This window comes from Pecten maximus, unplaced genomic scaffold, assembly GCF_902652985.1.
Source record: "Pecten maximus unplaced genomic scaffold, xPecMax1.1, whole genome shotgun sequence".
Lineage (NCBI taxonomy): Eukaryota > Metazoa > Mollusca > Bivalvia > Pectinida > Pectinidae > Pecten > Pecten maximus.
This window is the reverse complement of record NW_022982907.1, coordinates 19,438-35,956: the sequence shown is the minus strand read 5'-3', so window position 1 is coordinate 35,956 and position 16,519 is coordinate 19,438. Positions and strand designations below refer to the sequence as shown.

The 16,519-nt window shown below is 35.5% G+C and overlaps 1 protein-coding gene across 1 annotated transcript; it reads right to left on the bottom strand.

Moving 5' to 3' along the window:
* Positions 1-11,294: 11,294 nt before the first annotated feature.
* LOC117321120 (isatin hydrolase-like) lies at positions 11,295-16,318 on the bottom strand. Its single transcript, XM_033875589.1, has 2 exons — positions 16,134-16,318; positions 11,295-11,979 (listed from the first exon to the last, which is right to left on the bottom strand). The coding sequence occupies exons 1-2, from the start codon at positions 16,316-16,318 to the stop codon at positions 11,295-11,297; spliced, it is 870 nt and encodes a 289-aa protein (XP_033731480.1).
* Between the last annotated feature and the right edge of the window lie 201 nt (positions 16,319-16,519).

Below are 16,519 nucleotides of genomic sequence, written 5' to 3'. Positions count from 1 at the left end.
TAAGGAAAATGTCAAATGACCTCCCAGTCTATATCATTTCCATCCTTATTTACATTATTTATTTGTTATGTTACTTATTTCTAATAAGTAGCTATATCACTTATTTGTTATGTAACTTGATTATGTTTTTTCGGTTACTTGGCTATTTTATAAAACGTTAGGCAAGACGATGGGAGTTCTTCTAAACAAATCAAGGATTATACATTTTTTATAAACCGTATTTAGCAACCATCGTTGTATTAGTTATCAATTGATACATATTTATTATTCCTTATCTCTTATTTAACATGCGACATATTTTCTCTTCTGAAATGCGTCTTCCTAGTAGCGGTTTTAAATAAGACAAACAAAACATGGAGAGAAAAAAAAAACAATAAAACATAAGGCCAGACAAAAGGTGTGACACGGTTCCTCTAATCAACGTTACGGCTGCATTAAATGAGTATTTGTCTTTCAAAAAGACGTCAATATCTAGAGAGTTTTGCAGTGATATCACAAAAAAAAATAATAGATAATAATCTACAGAAAATTTTGGATTTATTTGATATTTAAACTTTCTTGCTAATTTATCCATAAAAAAACTATATTTGTTGATTTTCTTATGCCTTTAAATGTGTTATGATGTATCCCAATATGCGTTTTTGTGAATTCAATACAACTGGCAACAAGACGAGATGAAATATTAATATATTTTTAACAAACATGTCTTAATATTGGGCAAACAACCAATTTCTTGATTTTAATGTCTGATTTGTAATGTTTTATTTATAAAGTTAATATCAGACCAATGTATAATAATTCTGTTTAACGAATATGTTAGTTTAGTTTAGTTTCAAATTCGTATATGTTTGAACAATCGTTCCCAAAGATGACTATCTTTATTTTATTAAACTGTTAAATACCATTTCGTACTGTATTTCTGTGATACCTCTGGTGTTTCAGAATAACAATGACATCTGAAGACATAAGCATATGTAGCTAAAAAGGGGCTAATTGTTTTAATATAGATCGACAGATACATGCGACTAAATGTTGAAAACAGGGAGAATATTTAAAGGATCAAATTACCAAAACGATGAAATGTACTGATAGCTAAAGTTAACATTTTTTTAAGAGTATACACATGTACATTTCATGCAGGATTTCTTTCTCCTAAATTTTATGATAAAGACTATAATCGTTAATTTTGAAGCGAATGGTCAAAATGTGTCGAGGATATTTTATTCCAACGGACAAAAACCGGCAATTCAAAAATTGATATAAATTAGTTGCTCTTGTGGTTTAATGAACACAATATATTTCTTGCAACCTAATTTTGACTTCTTTTGGACAACTAAAACATGATAGTTACGATTCTAATACAATAGATAATGGATAATCTGATGTACAAACCTGCGTGACGAATACTATACCGCATACCACGGACATCACTAGAATGACAGCTAGAGTCAATAGTCCATGACGGCCGAATGTACTCGGCCATTTGTCTGTTAGTCCTGTGTACAGGATTTGGATGTGAACAATCTGCCAACAACAAATAGCATCATAACTATAACGCACAATTCACAACAAATGATCTTGCCGCTCAACCTTATGGGAGTGTGATGATTGGTTCGCCTATTGTCAAAATAATGTGGACGGGTGGGGTGTCCTGCAGTATGCTTCAGTGAGATAGCACAATAATGTCGGCATCATCTCCGCGTTATCACAAGGTGCCAATTACATAAATACCGCTGCCTCCTAACCACATACGCATACACATCACGCATACATCTCGAACACAAGGACGGCTCCCATTTAATGACCTTAGGTGTTGATTGGACGTTAAACTATGCTTAACCAAACCAATTTAAAAGGAGGAAACACAGTCACCAAGACATATGTTAAACTTTGTAGTACAGCGCCTTGATCGTTTACACTAATATATATTAGAAACATGATAGGATAAACGGTATGTAGGTTTACATTCTTTTAGCGGCAGTAAACGATTCATCCGCACTTAACCACCAAGAAGGTAAGTAATATTATGTTCAAATTAGTAGGTAATTACTATGTCACTTAATATTTATTTTTCTGCATTGATATTTTAACTACTTATTATTTTTTATCGCACACCCCGATGTGACTTAGAAGTCTCAAGAATTTTACCTGCGAGTCCAACCCAACTGTAAACAACATAAGGAAGAAGAGAGCAGACCAAAGTTGAGGGAGCTGCAGAGTAGACAAGGCCTCGGGGTATACTATGAATGCCACGCCAATACCTGAAAATACATTTATCATACTGTTTTATTTTCGGCTTTCAGCAATTTGACCTCTGCAACAATTGTTGTAGCGTCTCTATAAAGACTCCGTACTAATAAAAGTCTGATATCATAGTGATACATTAGTTAGATACACTGTTCAATGGTGACATCAAAACAAATCCTAGATATTATTGTCACGTAGTGATGTAAGACTAGAATACCCTGATCCACTACATCCTCCATTGACAGGTTGGCCTCCTGTGCCATGTATCCGAGTGTTACAAATATGACACATCCAGCGAACCAGCTGGTGAAGGCATCAAACATCGGGATTATAATAGCATCCCTGTAACAAATATACATATTTATACATATATTAGGTATATTTTTTTTCTGACAACGATGATTTGCAAAATAACTTTTTTATATAATATGTATAGTTTTTCTTACATTAATGATTTCTGAACTATCATGTATTACCTACTGTAATAAAGCGTAGGAAATATTAATTAATTATTATCATTACTTTCCCTTTTCAGTTTCAGTCTAAACATTAATGTTCACAAATTAATCAAATAAAGATGTTGATTTGTTTTCATTTTATGTGTTTTATAAAATCAACAGCATAATCTACCACAACCAAAAGCGTAATTCCAACCTAGAATTGATAGAACGAGAGCCACATATGAATAACAAATATAGAAGCGTAAACATACCTATGCACTATTTGTGTAAACTTAAAAAAACTTTGCTCATTACTTATGAAGTTTTCAATAAAAAAACACAAATGATGATCTCGGTTGAAATCTATAAACGGTATTTTTACTTCAAAACCTTAAATTCCACTGATGCAAATGTAATCTATTTAAGGAATGGATTTTATTTATGCGACATTTATGAGGTAAAAACGACATTGGGTTTCTGGAAATATTTACCGTGAATCGCGTTAATTTCAGTCATTATATCGTATATTATGATTAATCATTTTTATTTTATCTTATCGGTTGAAGCACGCAGTTATAAACAAAGAATATTTTCCATGCTTATACTTGAGGGTGACGTCAGAGAGAACACCCGTTATGGCGGGAAAGTGTCAGACAGTTTGTGGCACGGTCCTAGCAGCCCGCATAACAAACAAACACAAACAAAATGCAGTTCCATCTACAGCATTTATCATGCGAAGTTGTTGGAGCAGTTGCTCTTTAGAGGACCGTAACAACATTGGATGTATGAACAAAATACATGAATCGTGATTATTAAAAAAGAATACAAGAAGAAACACCAGACGGTATACCGGTGGACAGTACTTCGGCATTGCAACACACTGTGTATTAACTTATAAAAAATATATTGATGTTGTCACTAAATCACCACATGATGTCAAAACTTTGTGTTTTGCTAAGAAGAATTAGCTTTAGTGTACATTTTTGTACGTCGAACTTTGGCACGTGTCGAAGGCTATATAAATATTTGATCTAATTTAATAAATGTTTAGTGATCTATTTGATGTACATTAAGGTTTTACTAGCATACCATTGATATAGGGTAACTGTGTCGCTTCCGATGGAGGCTATTCACCGAAACAGTGAGAAGAATAAAAGTCCGTAAACTTAAAGCTTTAACTGGTTTTCCTACTTAGTTGATTGACAGATACATACACTGGGATATCTTAAAACCGTAGAGGGTTTCAAAGGAATAATCTGTTATTTCCTATCATACATGTATGCGGTCAAAAGTGATTAACGTGGTATAAAAATTAAGCAACCTGGTGTGTATTCAAAGTCAAAAGAATATAACTTGTGATGTCACAATACTTTAGCAAGCTGGATAACGTTACCTATAGATGTTGTTGTGGAATTTGTTGTGGCTGGCCAATACGATCAAAGCTCCAGAAGATAGACCTAGTGAGTAGAATGTCTGTGCGGCGGCATCCACCCAAACCTGTGCAACATAACACCGAGCATTATTGAATTTAATTTGAGTTTGACGACGGACACATATTTGAATAAACAGTTTGGAAGTCAGAGAGAAGTGATGGATATTTACTGATAATTTGAGGAGTTCCTCCCATCGAGGCACCATGTAGTACTTGAGTCCCTGTAAGGACCCTGGGAGTGTAACACCCCGGACCAACAGAGCTGTGAGGAACACGTAGGGAATTGTGGCCATCACGTACATCACCTGGCGACGGGAAACAAAGGCCTAGCTTATCAATCAACAAAGGTATTGTTCTGGAGTTTTTGAACAAAAGATGACGTAGTCGTTTGCACTAAAATTTTCACTGTATATTTTGGAGTTGAACGGAAAGTAATACATTATTATCCACATGATATTGTAATTGCGATGAGGAATAAGTTTCTAAGCTGTGCTGAAGTTTCTAATAATACCTTTGCTGAGGAGTGAATTCCTTTGATAAGACAAAGAAAGACGACAATGGATATGGCTATTACCCCAATAAACAATTCCCAGCGAATTGTTCCTAGTGTTTGGATACCTTCAGTCAGTTGAAGAACATTGTTCCTGTAATCAGTAACACCTTTATCAATAGAGCAGTTTATCAAGTCATCTTAGGATATGCGAATGAGTAAAATGTAAACACATGAGATTTTGTGTCGCTCCCGATGCAAGTATATGTGCAGTTGATTCTGCAAGTCAATATGGGTGTCAAATGGAACCCATAGATTCCAAAAGACAACCAAAAGATAAAAGGAACAAAGAAACAAGAAATAAAGAATCTTAGACCCCACACTACGTGAGGGAAGGCTCTAGTAAACATGTCCTCCATGTTATGATACGGAGGTTCTAGCAACAACTACTTCTACAGGATGAGGCGAGGGCTATGGTGAAAACAACCACCACAGGGTGAGGGGTAGACTCTAGTAAGATAACCTCAGAGTGGGGGACCTAGTGATCACGTCCTCCACAGGTTTAAAAGAAGGGTCTAGTGTACCAAATACTCTCTCCAGATGACGCGGCAGAGTAAAGGGCGCGAATCCTCTAGTAACATCTTCCTCGCCTGGTAAGGCGAAGCTACAGTAAACATTACCTCCACAGGAAGAGGTGAACGCTCTTCATTAACAGAGTTAGGCGAAGGCTCTGATAAATCCATCCTTAACGGGTTGAGTGAATTTCCATCGTTATCTTCCTGTAAGATGATACATTTTGATTCGGCTGTGATGAAATATTCCAATAGCCCAAGTATAGTAAAATTATGTATCTGGATGCCTTTGCTGTGTGCTTAGGAGCAAAAGAGTTATGATTGTAGCATCCTTGCGTACGTGTTACAACAACCTTGTCAGGAACTTTTTGTGCCATAAGCGAATTTGAAAACAAACTAAGTGCCTTTGCAAATACAGGCATTATGGGCGTTTGGAAACCAATACACTGAAAAGGACACTCACAATTCCTAAAACTTGTAGAGCTCATACAAAGCCCAGATAATCTTAATATGAAGCTCATATATAAACTGCTACTTTTTCACACCATAATAATATAAACTACACATGTTAACCTCGAAAAGCGTCATATTTAGATATTTAGATTTAGATATCACTATGATTTTGTACACAGATATGTATTCACTTCTCCAAAGAATATATAACAACAGTTCACTCACTCCCAAAACTCTTCAGCTGAAGTTCTCCGTGTAATGTTCATGTAGCCATTGAAATCATAAGTTGTGTTGTTTATCGAAATGGTACTGTTTCCGATTCCGTTTGTATTCATCTGGGTTCTAGTGAAACACACTTCGGTATTCCATTCATTATCACACGTTGCCCAGGGGATGGTGGATGAAAAAGAGTTTCCAAAATAGTAGAGTATCCAAGACAAGATGGCTGCATAATACATTCCAACTATAAACGTCTGGGTCATCATTCCGTAGCCAACGCCTGCATAATATCAATAATGTTTTGTAGCCTGTTCATAATAACGCTATAATGACACGATATAGCATATACTTGTGCATATTATACAGTATTGATGAAAAAAAATTAAAAATGAAATAGAATGACCACATCATTCCTTTAATATAGGTCTGTATACCTCTAAACAACGGACAACAATCCCAAATTTTTCCCGGTCCGATATTTGAGTATTGCGCATAGGAAAACATATTACTGGTATAAAAGCATTGTCATCTAAGAATGCCCTTGTGCTGTTTTGGGTTAAACTCAAAACAGACATATCTTTCACTCAGTTGGCTTCTCTTTTCCTCATTCACAAATCGAGCGTCAGCAGAATTTTCCAGGTCGTTACACATGCTCTAAATCAAGCCGTAGTTCCCACAAATCTTTGTCCAGATCACGTGTCTAGGGCGCAAGCGTTGGATCACAATACAGTTTTCACAAAAACATTCTTCGGCAACAAAGTCGCTGTAATACTGGATGGTACATATATATATATCGGCAAAAGTGAAGAACATGTGTTTCAGCGGAAAAGTTACTGCGGTCAAAAAAACGCAACTGCGTGAAGTTTATGAGTATTGTGTCCCCTAACGGTTACGTTCTAGACACTGTCGGCCCATTTCTCGGTAGTGATAATGACGCCAAAATCACTGACAAGATACTTACCTCATTACGAAGTCTGTCTAGGTATCCTAGAGGAAGATGGTCAGGTAATTGTAGACAGGGGTTTCCGAGCCTTTTTTAGCAAACTGTCAGACGAGGGATACGAGACTCACATACCGACATTTATCAAACCTGGACAATATGATGGTATAGAGGCAAACACAGACAGGTGTATCACTAAAACAAGATGGGTGGTCGAAAGTTATCACTCTAGTTTCAAGCAATTCAGATTTTTAAAAACTGAACTCACATCAAACTACTTCATCAAAAATCTCGAAAGACTTCTGAAAAGTGTCACGGCATGTCTGAATTGGCTACGTGAACCCATATATCAGCCTTCATCAACAAAAACAGTCGAAGATGAAAAAGTTGCTCTGGAGATGAAGTCACTTCTAAACAAGTCCAACATCCTAACAGAGCGTGTTGAGAAAGAGCCAGACCTATCACGGAGAGCCAGATCCCAATGGCAGAAGCTAGAGGCAGCCCAGCTCGAGTTCCCACGTCTTGACCAAGAATATCTAGAAACTCTGGCATATGGGACGTACCAGGTGAAGTTGGCCCTCGGATACATATCGAAACATTTGACAGCAGATGGAGATTATGAAGTCATGGCATACCAACACTCTTCTGACCTAATTCGATGTCAAATCCGATCTCGTCATAAATCGCAAACGAAATACAACATATGGATCCAGTACTCAGTTACCTAACAACAGAATTACTACTGTATGTGTCCAACCGGTCAGAGGACTGTTGGTATGTGTGCTCATATCGCCAGTGTTCTTTTCTACCTTGGGGTCTATGTCCATAGTCAGTCTCGAAAACCACTTCGAGCAACCAACTTTATGCCACTGACGAAGTAAATAGCCCGCTAATACATATAATCCAGAATGTAGGGAAGATACTACATTGAATGTTTCTGATATACACAACGTAGCGTCATTGTCACTCTTCAAAAATGATCGACAGTGTCTAGAATGTAACTGTGAAGGAATATAATACTCATATATATATGATATTAAGTTCTAAATACACAAATAATAAATAGGAAAATTGGTAAAGGGACTAACATTATCCTGACAAAAATCTTGAAACAAATAGTTTCCCTGAAGGCGAATTCGTCCAATCGTGTTTCCTATAATATTTCAGCGTATTTCTTCTCCGGACGAGATGTCTTCACTAGCATGCAGGGCTTTCAGCACTTTGATCTATATGAAGATTTATTGGGGTTGACTAATAGAAGTTGCAAAAACGAGGCATATCCAGTAATTATTTAGCGCAATTTTTTTTCATGGATTACACAAATGAATCGAGATATTTTCTATCGACAAAATTCGATAGTACTCGGGGTTTGAATTAGACAAAATGCCGTTTAAACGTGCATTCAACTTTATGAGAAATATCATTTTTTTATGTTTGATGTTAAATTTCACAGAAACTAACGAAAAGATTCACACAATCGATATCCCATAAACGTTGCCCGATATATAAATGTAATTTTAGTACAATTGTCCTTACAAACAAATAACATTTTGCCTTATAAATGTTTGATAAAGTGTGCTTGTGAGTATTTACGACTTTGGTACAAAATGGCCTCGTTCTGGCATGTCCGGAACGGGACAAGGTTTTCATATGTACTATCAGATGCCCCATGGATATGTCTATCCGGGCATTAGGGAAATGATCGATTTCCTTCGTGGCGGTTTTAAAGCATTCCTGCAACAGCACCTTTAACACCATGATAACAAAATTAAAAATCAATTTGTAATTAGATCAAATTGCTACTAGCATTTTGATTGGAATTTACCATTACCCAATGACAAGTCCTTAAAGGGAAACATTATCATCACATACACATAGCAATGGTGTGCATTATTGGCAATCTTCATCTTTAACAGAATATGGTGCAAAGAACACAATACAAAATAGCATCTGTCGAACCCTAAGTCTTCTTCATGTTACCTAAAAAGAAGAACGTGCACATTTAAATACGGATCGTTTAGTTCATATTTTTGATATGGCTATAATTTAATTTCAAACAAACAAAAAACATTCCATTACAGTCTCGGATCAGTTTTAGTTTTAAAATTACGCAAGTTGTACTTGCACAAGCAGCGTGTGCGACAGAACAAATTTCTACAAACTGAAATATAAACTTTGACAAAGCTATCTTTTACAGGGTAATGTCCAAACCTGTTGGGATTTGCGAAAAATAGCAATATTCTCCCTGTCCTTGACCTAGAAACAGTGAAGCTCGAGCTTGATCCGTAGCAACTCACACTGAAGTTACTGCAAACTTTCACAATCAATGCGGGAAACTGAGTGACAGGCTGACAAACGGCGGAACGGCAAGACGGACGAATGGGGAGGATACATATTAATCCCAAGCTTCACCAATAGGGGACTAATAACTATATACAAATGAATCTTATATATAATTTGATGACAGTGACCAATTAACTATTCATTGAAGGGGTGGTTTGACATGGCAACTTTTAAAGGAATATGAAAACAAATGCTCATTCTGACAGCATATAAAAGCACCCCCCCCCCCCCCCCCCCCCCCCAAAAAAAAATTAATTAATTAAAAGTTAAAAAAAGTAAGAGAAAATCCCTATCAAAAATAAATATGCCCTAATGGACACACAGCTTTTGGTAGACTAGTATATGTTAGCTTGTCTGTTATGTAGTTGTACATCAGACTTTTTAGCGTTGAACATTGACTCTTTTGTCAATTATCAGATAATACCACATAGATGTTACCTTAAATTAAAATATGTTTACTCATACAGTCAGTCATAATGATATACACATCTATACTTTCTAAAGTACATGATCAAATCAGCGTTCGGGGAATAGAAATATGCTGTATGCAAACATATTTGCCAAATGTTCAGCATTTTTAATAAACGTTGTATTCTCGGAACATATACATTTAATCAACCTTGAATCATGGTGACTGACGAAACCAGATATCACAAAAACCTAGTTCGAAATATTATGACTAATAAGATATATCCAAGAGTAATTTAAGATTTTTGTAATTAATTTAAATGTAACATGATATCTGTTTCGCATTAAAATGTTCTTATTCAACGAGTTTTTCATGAGTTTTATAAATCTCACCGTGTCATAACGTATTAGAGACAGTAGCTCCAACTCAACGTGAAGTATTGTATTACATGTTGCTGATGTTAGATCGTTATAGAAGATAGGTAATAGGTTTATATTGATTAGTAAGAATATCCAACGTGAATATCGTTATGAATTATAAACTCTTGTTCTGGTACTTTGAACGTAGCAAAATGACAGAGTCTTTTCTCTTTGGCAAGAGATATATTTTACAGCCTAACGTCCTCATAATCGCCATGCAACAGCCATTGGAGTGATGTAGAGTCTAATTAAGAAATACATCATTTGTAGCAGTATAATGGTTATACAAAAAGCATTAATATATAAGCGTCGATTGATACTTGATACAACTAGAGATCAGTCCAATTTACTGACATGAATCAATGACCTTGAACGACTTTGGATTCATAAATGCCTTTGATAATGTATTCTTCTGTATATGTCTCCTTGACACTAATCATCATACGTCAGGATAACGTTTAATCGTAAAAACAACAATGTTTATAGAAATTTCAGCATGAAATTATTCTGTGTGGTTGAAAATCATGTGATATATGATTATATCATAAAACTTGTAATTTTATTAATTCTGTCTTTCAATTTTTAATCAAAGGTCTGAATATCTATATTTTTTGCTATTTTGATTTTAGACTGTCGCTGCTTAGAACCAACTCTTTCTAAAATCCATACCTTGCACATGTGGGATTACCCGTGTGCATCGACAAACTTGTACCTCATCACTTTGGTAAATGAGTTCCATATAATTGTGTACATTGTGTACATACATACCTAAAATGAAAATGTACATTTATGCTGCAACGTCACTATTTAACACACTGTAATTTCATTTTCGGGTTATAAATTTTAAAACCAAAACGAATATTATTTCCAAAATATTGCTCAAGTGAAGAGGGATACTGAGGCCTGTAAAGAATCGTTCAAAAGGGTTTTGAACAAAAATAATAAAAAAGCGTGCATGTTGACTTGAATAAACTGACATTGAGACACTATTTTATATTGCATTGGATGATGAAATACCCGATAATTCAGTTAGCATTTTATTGCTTTGTATTGTCTGTTATCATAATAATTCAATTTTTAAAAGTCATTATTTCCGAAACACAAGTCAATAAACATTTAAGATACATAACTACTTTAATTGTTGGTAGAACAGGAAAGTACGCTTGTCTGTTACGTAGTTGTACTTTCGACTTTCTAGCGTTCTAAATCAATACATATCCGCGTCTAGTTAAAGAGTCATCATTTGAACATACAACACATCTATATGAGGGCTAAATATACGTGAGACTTAAATGGTTCATCACTGTGATGAAACAAAAGTATGCTCAACTTAGATAAGTAGGCGTTTTAGCACGAGCAAGCATCCAACAGCCGAAACATGAAAGACGAAGGATGTTGCACTGTTTGTTCTGTCTCCCTCGTCTTCAATGGCGGCGAACATTCGCGCAGGCGCACCTGACGCTCCTTTGAACTTGAGCATGGGGAGATAGATATATGCTCCACTGCTTGGAAGTTTGTCCATATTCGCAACGTTTTCAATAATAAGGATATTTTCTTTCGTTATCAGTTGATGGACTGGAAAAGAAGAGCTTCTGCCGTTGTCAGCCGAGGGTGTGTCAACTCCGATTGCATATATATTTCGTTTGTTGATTAGCCATTGAGCAGCGTTCGTGTGAAATCCTGGAAAATGAAGAGATGAATGGTCCTGTTTGTATGTTGAAGAATTAAAGACTCGCTCAAAATCAGGATATCTTGCACCCCAGCCAGAGTTCATTAGTACAATGGCGCCCTTGGGAATTGGACCGTTCTCTTCCTCCCAAGCCATTAAGTCTTTATCAGTGATCTCATAGTCTATGTTTTGAACGACCTTGGCCTTGACATTGATGACCACCCCTGGCCCCATTAACCGTTCCATACTGATCTGATGTGCCTGTAGACCCCCCTTAACGAAGTGGTTCGGAGAATCGATGTGCGTGCCAGTGTGTACACCGAACTCCACATTCCCAAACTGCAACCTGTAACCATAACAAAGAAATTTATTATCATACCAATTAATATTAATTTTTATTGCATTTTTGCCAGTGAAATATAGAAATTTATCAAACTAATAAAATTCATCTTTTCACTGCAGCTATGAGCAGTGAAAATATAAGATTTGGCAGTGAAAATATAAGTTTTGAAGAGGAAATATACGTTTTTCGTCTTTGATCAATCAGAGCTTATCTTTGTATTCACCTCAATGAAACTTGCTGATTTATCCAGTCGAAGCGAAGATAGATACATTGGTTAATTTTCTGTATTTCTGAAATATTCGGACTAGTGTTTGACAAAATGCTCACTTGACGTTAGCTATTCATGAATAGATTTTCCGATAACAGCAGAAAACGCTTAAATTTCGCTGATCTGTCTTTTAAAAACGGCACAATCAACTTGACGTGGAGTAACGCCACAAAGAGATGACGTCGTTACTGATTCCCGCACTGTTTGACACAATTAATTTTTTGATGTTTTGAATTTTGTTTTTTAGTACATGAAATGCATTAAAAAGAAAATTGAATAGTCTCCAGTTAAATATAACATATATTTCACATTTTTCAGTCGTGCTTGACACTCGTGAAATTATCGATATTCTGTCATACCCATGTAATGTATGTTATTTAAAACAGGAAACAATTTAGTATCCTCTATATAGCCAATCCCTTAATGAGAACGCAGTGAGGAAACAAGCTGGTTGATACATATTCATAATTATGTGTAAAAATTGAAGATAAGTCTTACTACGGCGATAAAAAGAAAGAAAACTCTCACCTCCTGGCATTGTGGTAATATCATGAGATTTCTCTTTGGATTAAAGAAAGAAAACATGCCTTTACTTATTTTTGAAACAAACAAGCAAAGAAAAAATGAGAGAACACCAACGTTTTAATAAAACTATGATGCTGACGAATTAACCTTTAAAATCAAACCTCATTTGGAATAGATTTAGATTGGCCTGGATACCCCTGGCACAGAACATGGGAAATAAAAACCAGTATTTTAGAAGAGAGTTAATGTGGCGATGTACATCATGAATGAAACTCCATCTTAATCGTTAGTTATCTAGACCGTTTACCTTTAAATATGAAGAACGCTATATTGTTGAACAAATGTTTTGACGGAATTTACTGAATACTGCACGTTTAGACTAAGACGACTGTATTCATTTCATGCAAAAATAATGAAACAGTTACCCGAATATTGAATTCGTATGAATTTAATCAATATGTATTTTTTTTTTTTTTTTTATCTCATCTTCCAATTTTCACCCTAGACGTCTACGTCCACAGTCTGATGTAGTAATAACATATAACTTAAGGATATGCAGACTTCTTAAGTCATCATCCCATACAGTATATTCTTTTGACTTGGGGGCCTACATTCGGATCTATATTTATAACATCTTATAATAGATCACCAGGTTGCATATATAACATATATTTGGATAAGTAAGTGTTGACATATTTCCAACATCTGGACATAGATTCACTCTATCCGTCAGATAAACATGTTGGCCGCCTGCAGGATTCCGAATGACCTAGATTATTATGTTTACTATACTTCTACAATGCACGCATAGTATACAGATATAGCGTAGGATATGGATAGAGTCAGCATGTTAAGGAACAGCAGCAGAACATAACCTAGTACAGTCAAACTTCGATGTTTCGAAGTTCAAGGGACTAACAGAAAAACTTCGAAACAGCGGGACTTCGGATTATTCATGGTTGACAATAGATCGATGTTTTCTTGATAATGACCATATCTGTTAACGTAACATGTCCTCAGTGTCTTCGTGTTGATCGTCGCCTGTCAGGCTCACATCGAAAAGTTTAGTTAATTTATACCTCAAACACAACAAAATGAAAATTCTTTTCATTAATTATACCTAAGCATTTTATTAATTAAACAAAATATGTATCGGTTACAAAACACTTATATCGCGTTTAACAGATTAAGCAAAAGAAGTACAATGCACGCTTACGTAAGTCGTTAGGCTTTTCTGCTAAAGACACGTGCGTTTACGTTATGTGCATATAAAATACGGAATGCCGATCGGTTGGAGAATGCATGATTGAATGACAAATAATCGATTTACTTGGATATTTATGTATAAGTTTGAAACGTGACACTTTGAATATGAGTGAAGCTATCGCTAATTGTTTGTGTTTAAAATTGGTCCGGTTGTTTTACAGTTCCGTAAAATTTACTCACCGACCGCTGATTTCAATGGCGGCGGAGATTATCAGAGACGACTACCGAAATGTTTTACCGGAGTGATTAAATGTCATGGCTTCTAAATACACCTTTTATCTATCAATTTGGTCTGATTATTAATTAACCCCATGACCGGGAGTGACAACACACGCTATCGTTATCCCTATTGTCAGTCAAGGCATTTGGGGTAGAGGTGTGAAATCTTGCCGCAGGGGTCACGACAAACACCTGTCCAGTGGTTAGTACAGGTAAATTTTTTGTTCGAATCATGAGATGTCAATTACCTATAATATCATAGCTAACGGGTCATGAAAAAAGTTCGATACATCGAAAACTTCGATTTATAAAAATTCGAATCATACATAGTTTCGTTAGTAGTGTTATATAGTGAAAAAATTCGGGACCAAGCAAAAAGTTCGATACAGCGAGAAATTCGAATCAACGAAGTTCGAATCATCGAGGTTTGACTGTATATGTGATATAAAATATAGTTTAAAAAAAGACAGATTTATATGGAAAAACGTGTAAACAACCAAACAATGTAGTTACGGTCATTATGCCAAATTATGTTCTGATGAAAAATGTCTGTAGTTGATATATTTTGGGGCTTAAATCTTCTTATTTGATATTTACATTTAGCTTTATCTAAGTTTATGAAAGGTTGATAATTGCTGCATAATTATAACGAGTTCAGTGAAAAGACATCATACAACGTGCAAATTACTTCAATAAGTGTGTTCCTGAGTAGGAAAAAGTAGCGAATAGTAATGTCTTATTTCCTGTGATGTAAACAGTGACAAGATAATATTAATACTTATATATATATATATATTAACTTGAAATCCACGCAATAATTGTAGGTCACTTCATAAAAAAAATAAATGACCAAATATTTTGCGGCGGAATTTATTGATTTATTTATTAAATGTTATCGTATAAAATTGATTTTGACTGGTTGTGGTCATCAGAAATTAAAGTAATATGTACAATGTATACGGATAAATTTGTTTACAATTTGCAGAAATTTTCAAATTAATATTTGAATTTTTATTTAGTTCACATATTTGTATAGATATTTTGCCACAATTTACTGATATGTGAATAAAGACCTATGGGCCATTCCTGCTGGCCCTTCTAATTAAAACATGTTTTTTTGCTATTTTTTATGAGCTTCATTTGCATTGACACTGCATTATTTATGTTTTGGTGTGTTGGTGAGGTAAAATGTTGTTTTGGTGTGGTAAAATGTCGTTTTGGTGTGGTAAAATGTCGCTTTGTTGGTGTGTTGGTGAGGTACAAATGTTGTTTTGTTGTGTTGGTGCGGTAAAAAGTTGTTTTGGTGTGTTGGTGAGGTACAAATGTCGTTTTGGTGTGTTGGTGAGGTACAAATGTCGTTTTGGTGTGTTGGCCTCTTATATTGTTACGGATTTTTAAACGCAATATGACTCTCTGTAACTTTGCTTTGGCACTTTCTCAATCTGCGCTAAAGCGCCAGTAATCAGCCACCATAGTAAACAAATGAAACATCCATACTAATGCCTGTTATTATCATGCGCATTTTAATATTTTGCTTGTCGGAGTTTGGTTCCTCGATCGGACGTGAAAAGATATGAAGTCACCTGCTCGACCATGTGGGTTTTCCCCGGACACAGTAATATCAATCGCGCGCTTCAAACCGGGCCATCAAAAGTGATTAATCTTTTATGTAACTTTCTTTTCGCAATTGTTGTAAAATAAATATATTTTATATAAATTAATATTAAATGCTCAGCAGATTTGCCTGGATCCAATATCGTATTCGTACAATGTCTAAAATCGCTTAATCCAACTTCAATTTATTGTTTTGGCATGTCATTAGGCTTATCCTAAATGTTCTTGATTAAAAGAAAATTGACAATTAAACTGAGATACCTACCATGGGACGATTCCGTAGGATCCCTCATGTACGAGGGTAAGGTTGAAGCGAGGATTATTGGGATACGTCAAAGCATTGTTGTCCAAATCGTAGGAAAGATCGACAATCCTCCGACCCTCCACTGGTATAATCGTAAACACAGGCGACAAAAACAGCATCAATCTAGCTACTCCTCCGGCATCCATATTTGTATGTTAAAGATCCCTTGGAATATGCTTTGAAAAATATGTTGCATTGACAAAGGGTTATGCGACAATTTAGTTTTTTTTTCACATGAGACCTGCTACACTTGCTGTTGGAGAAAGCAATACCGAAGACCGTATATCTAATGCTCTGCAGTGCGCATGCGTGTTCTTATATGTTTACAGAAATGTAAATAATCCAGC

What these genes read in the sequence shown, in the direction of transcription:
- LOC117321120 (XM_033875589.1), bottom strand. Translation starts at nt 16,318, where the DNA reads ATGGATGCCGGAGGAGTAGCTAGATTGATGCTGTTTTTGTCGCCTGTG. An exon ending in TCCTACGGAATCGTCCCATG is followed by an intron (nt 11,980 to 16,133) that starts GTAGGTATCTCA and finishes TTATGGTTACAG; the next exon opens with GTTGCAGTTTGGGAATGTGG.